Source organism: Papaver somniferum, chromosome 8 (assembly GCF_003573695.1).
Source record: "Papaver somniferum cultivar HN1 chromosome 8, ASM357369v1, whole genome shotgun sequence".
Classification (NCBI taxonomy): domain Eukaryota; kingdom Viridiplantae; phylum Streptophyta; class Magnoliopsida; order Ranunculales; family Papaveraceae; genus Papaver; species Papaver somniferum.
In genome coordinates, this window is record NC_039365.1 from 110,961,591 (window position 1) to 110,965,849 (window position 4,259).

Here is a 4,259-nt window from a genome sequence, read left to right on the forward strand (position 1 = left end):
TATGATGTTGAGTTGAACACGTTTAGAATCATGGAGTACTTGGAAGTGATGAAGATTTCGAGTCGTGCTCAAGATGCCAAGGAGGTCAAGCATTTGGATGAGAAGCTACAAAGTTTTTTTTATTTTGTAATCCATATGTATTGATAGTTTTGTCACTAAAACTGACAAATGGGGAGATTGTTAGCGCACTGCTCGGTCGAACTCGCATGTTGCTATCTCAAGCATGTTTGTCAATGTTAGTGATCAAAACTGTAAGTCTTGATTGCTAGTATACTTATAGATGTCTCGGACTAGGACATAGATTGTGTAATTGAGCCTTAGACTTCACGACGTTCATCAATTGAAGACGAAGAACTACTAAGGAAAGCTTGTGGAACTTCATCAACAAAAGGTATGTGGAGACTGAAACTCATCTATCACTTGGAAAGTCTATTTCTACTCTATCTCATATATTGAGACATAAGTCGTGTTACAAACCCACCATAAAATTTGAACTGAGGAGAGGTGGTGAGTTTGGTGCAAATGGGTTGTTAGAGATGAGTTTCCTTATATAGATTTAAACTTCAACGACTAGTTTTTTTTCCAAAAAACTAGCCGAGCCTCGAAAACACACACAATTGGTAAAAAATAAGGAATATTTACTACCGATTATGTGTGGAAGGAAACTCTGATTACAAAAATACAAATAATCGAAAGTCTAACAAGATACCTTCTAACCGGTTATGCAATCGGCAGATAGACTTTAAAAAAATTTCTATCGATTGTAGTTCATTTCAAAATAACAAAACTTTAAAACTACATGTGTACACATTAACTACCGATTATACTATTTCTACCGATGACTTAAGTAAACTACCGATTTGTATTATATATCTACCGATTGTAGAAGGACATATTAGCCATTTTAAAAAAACGGAGATGAGGGGTGGCTGCATTTTAGGTTTGGGTGACATTTTTTTGTCTTATTAGTCGCCCCTAATTATTTCGGGGTCGTCCTTAAAAATGCAAGGTAATTTTATTTGAAAATGCACCTGCTTTTTTCAAAGAGGAAAGGAAGAAAAAAGACTTCATACACAGTTCTTGCAAACCAACAATTAACAGTATAGTAGTATACACAATTCGTTACAAACCAAAAATTAGCAGAAACTGTTGTAGATAAGAGTCAAGTTGCACTCTGATTACACCATGCTCTAACAAAATAATGACCCTCCGTGACACTTGTGTACTAAGTATCTCTTATCTTATGGGTGAAAAACGCATACAACCCAAATATTCCCTTAAACTTTATTTCCTTGAACTTTAAACTGGTTCTAATAAATCTCTCATAAAAATTAGAATTTGATTGAATATTAATCTGAACAAACACACATTGGTTCCAGCAAAAACATGTCATAAATAACTCACACATATAGACAAAATATTGGTAGATAGAGACGGCAAGAAAAACAAGCAAGTGAAAGCAAAGTAGTACGTTGCCTTCAAAAAAAAGATCAAGAAATGGTTGCAACTCTTTACATAATGCTGCAAAGTCTTCTCTTTTTTCTCCTTTTCTTTGTTTTTGGTGGATGAAGAACTAGTTTTATTGCAATGTCAAATACTGTCTTCACATTCTGCATTTCAAGACCAAAATCAAATTACATTGACGCCCCGAAGAAACTGATGTATACGGACTTGACATTCGTTCTTTCACAAAGATACGCAGAAATTACTTGAATTTTTCAGGCCACGACAAACGATAGAGAAAAAGTAGTATATTTATAGGGTACCTGTTGGTTCTTAGAACTGCATTCTACATATGCTGATGCACCAATTTGTTTCTTCAATTCCTCACCCTGAAATTATTTTTGCAGACCAGTCAGTCAACATTGAATTTCCAATGCATTCTTGACTAACTCTAAAATCAAAGTAACACTCTACATTTAGCATGTTAGATACAAAGATACGACTGCAGAAAATGAAGGCTAGAACATGAACTGTACTTTTTCTGAGCCCAATCGATATGAGCTTTCCTCTTGATAGGGAAATCTCATAGTAAGTAAGGAACACTTGGAATTTGAACTGTACCTGTGCCGTAGATATAGTATATGCTCCAGGGTAATCGATGTGGAACTGTTTGTCTTCTCTCAAGTCTGTTTATAAAATCAAATCAAGAACACTTGAGCATACAAGATTTCTCTACTTCTAAAGGAAATACAACAGAATGGGTTTGTTTCCTGAATGAAGTGGGAACATCTGAGAAAAGAAAGAGTACCTAGTTTAGTGCCAACGAGAACAATAGGAACCGATGGTGCATAATGTCGTAGCTCGGGAATCCACTTCTCTCATTGACAAAGGAAAACAAAGAATTAGACTAGTGAATTTCTAGTGTCTTTACCGTATCACATTTCAAGAAAAAGATAGTGGAAAAGATGGGCATACTTTCTTGGTAATGTTCTCAAAGCTGGGTCTACTGATCAGTGAGAAAGCAAGCAGGAAAACATCAGCTCCTCTGTAACTTAGAGGTCTAAGTCTGTTGTAATCTTCTTGACCTGCAAAAGGTTTTCCGAAATTCAAAACTTCAACCACAAAGTTTCATGCTTTTCTAGTTTCATCTCCTTTTTCAATCCATATACATAAATTTACATTGGCATAAAAACTTGCGAATAAATAGGATCAAAACAATTTTAAGAGTTTGAAATTTTGGCCATTTCATCCAAAATCTTGGATGCATCCGTTGGGTTAATGGGTATGTTTTAAACATGATCCTGCAAACTGCTGTAAAAACATTGCAGTAAGTCGTTTGGAAATACGTGACCACGGGTGCTTAATATGTGAAAAAGAACGCAAGAGCTTCCAAATTATAAACTTTGTTCTTGTCAACAACACAAAAAGGAACTACAAAACAAAATAATTTGAAGAGCTGTACTGGATACTAGCTCCAAATTAGGCAGTACTAAACCAAGAATTATTCTAAGGAGTAAAAATTCGGAATTAAATTTTCCCTTTGCAAGATCTTTTGGAAGATTAAACAAATTCCAATTGGAAGTCAATAATCAAACTCAGATCAGCACAATAGAGTCTAGCGAGAGCGAGAGAGAGAGAGAGAGAGTACCAGCAGTATCCCAAAGGCCAAGGCTAACAATTTGGGCATCAACAAGAACACTTGCGCTGAAGTTATCGAAAACAGTCGGAACATAATCCTGTATTAAGAAAGGTTATCAAGTACAAGAACAATAAGACCAAAGTTTTATGAGTAAACAAGAAGAAGAAAAGCAAATTACTGTTGGGAAAGTGTTGCTAGTGTAGGAAATAAGAAGACATGTTTTCCCAACAGCTCCATCTCCAACTGTAACACATTTTATAAACTTTGAATTTGAAGTACTCATTCAGTAACCCAAACAGACGAATCACTGCTAATTTAAAACCTTTCTCAGTATACAAATATCCCTCTCTTTCAATCACTCAAAACCCATGTCTATTTCTTGACAGAGTTCTTTCATGTGAACTTCAACAACTGCAGAGATGTGGTACACAAGATGCACAAGGTACACTTTGTTTTAGAGATATCAGAATCAGAATCCCCTCTATCTTTATTTTTGTTACTAAATTGCAGAACAGTGAGAGAGAGAGAGTTAAAGTGGAGACCTTTACTTGAGCTGTTGTTTTCTTTCAAGGAGTAAAGATTGTCATGCTTTAAGCTTTTTAGCTTTTTGAGGTTGAATAGGCCATGTGAGAATAACCACTGGATGTTTTAGAGATTAGAATTCAACATTTTAAGTCATCCTTCTTTATATCACAGACGAAAAGAAACCTAAAGATGTTATTGTCAATATTCACATTTTTCTTTTGATAGATCGATCGTCTATGTTTTTCATTCCTCTTTAAGTTATTAGTTGGTAAGAAAAAAAATAATGAAACGTTGGCGTTGGGGGACCCGATGCCATTTAAGTACTTACCAACCCTAGTTATATGGCATGGTGGAGAATTTGGGAAAAGAGTATTTAAAGGACGATAGGGGTATGAACCCTACCCACCACGCACAAGTATCCCTACATTATTATTGCTTATCACTAATGCTTTTACTCCCACTAAATAGATGACCAATTTAGTTTTTAATTTTGTCCCTAAAATGGTTTAGACTATCATTTTTAAAATTATTTTTTTAATTGATTATTATTAACATAAAAATATGTATAATTTGATAGACATGTTTACATTCGTTATGTAGTTATTTGAAAATGCTTTTCAAAGTTTACGAATATCCGTTGTATAGTTTGAGA

General features: G+C 34.7%; 1 protein-coding gene across 1 annotated transcript; it reads right to left on the minus strand.

The window, feature by feature from the left end:
- Positions 1-1,322: 1,322 nt before the first annotated feature.
- LOC113302600 (rac-like GTP-binding protein RAC2) lies at positions 1,323-3,663 on the minus strand. Its single transcript, XM_026551535.1, has 7 exons — positions 3,261-3,663; positions 3,092-3,179; positions 2,419-2,528; positions 2,252-2,315; positions 2,065-2,129; positions 1,767-1,832; positions 1,323-1,610 (listed from the first exon to the last, which is right to left on the minus strand). Exons 1-7 carry the CDS (start codon positions 3,363-3,365, stop codon positions 1,512-1,514), a joined length of 597 nt encoding a protein of 198 aa, XP_026407320.1. The 5' UTR covers positions 3,366-3,663; the 3' UTR covers positions 1,323-1,511.
- Positions 3,664-4,259: the final 596 nt, after the last annotated feature.

Bases quoted from the DNA above. Each gene is read 5' to 3' on its own strand.
- LOC113302600 (XM_026551535.1), bottom strand. From the start codon at position 3,365: ATGAGTACTTCAAATTCAAAGTTTATAAAATGTGTTACAGTTGGAGAT. The intron at 3,180-3,260 runs GTAATTTGCTTT...TTCTTAATACAG, and splicing joins CTAGCAACACTTTCCCAACA to GATTATGTTCCGACTGTTTT. The intron at 1,833-2,064 runs GTACAGTTCAAA...AAATAATTTCAG, and splicing joins ATACTATATCTACGGCACAG to GGTGAGGAATTGAAGAAACA.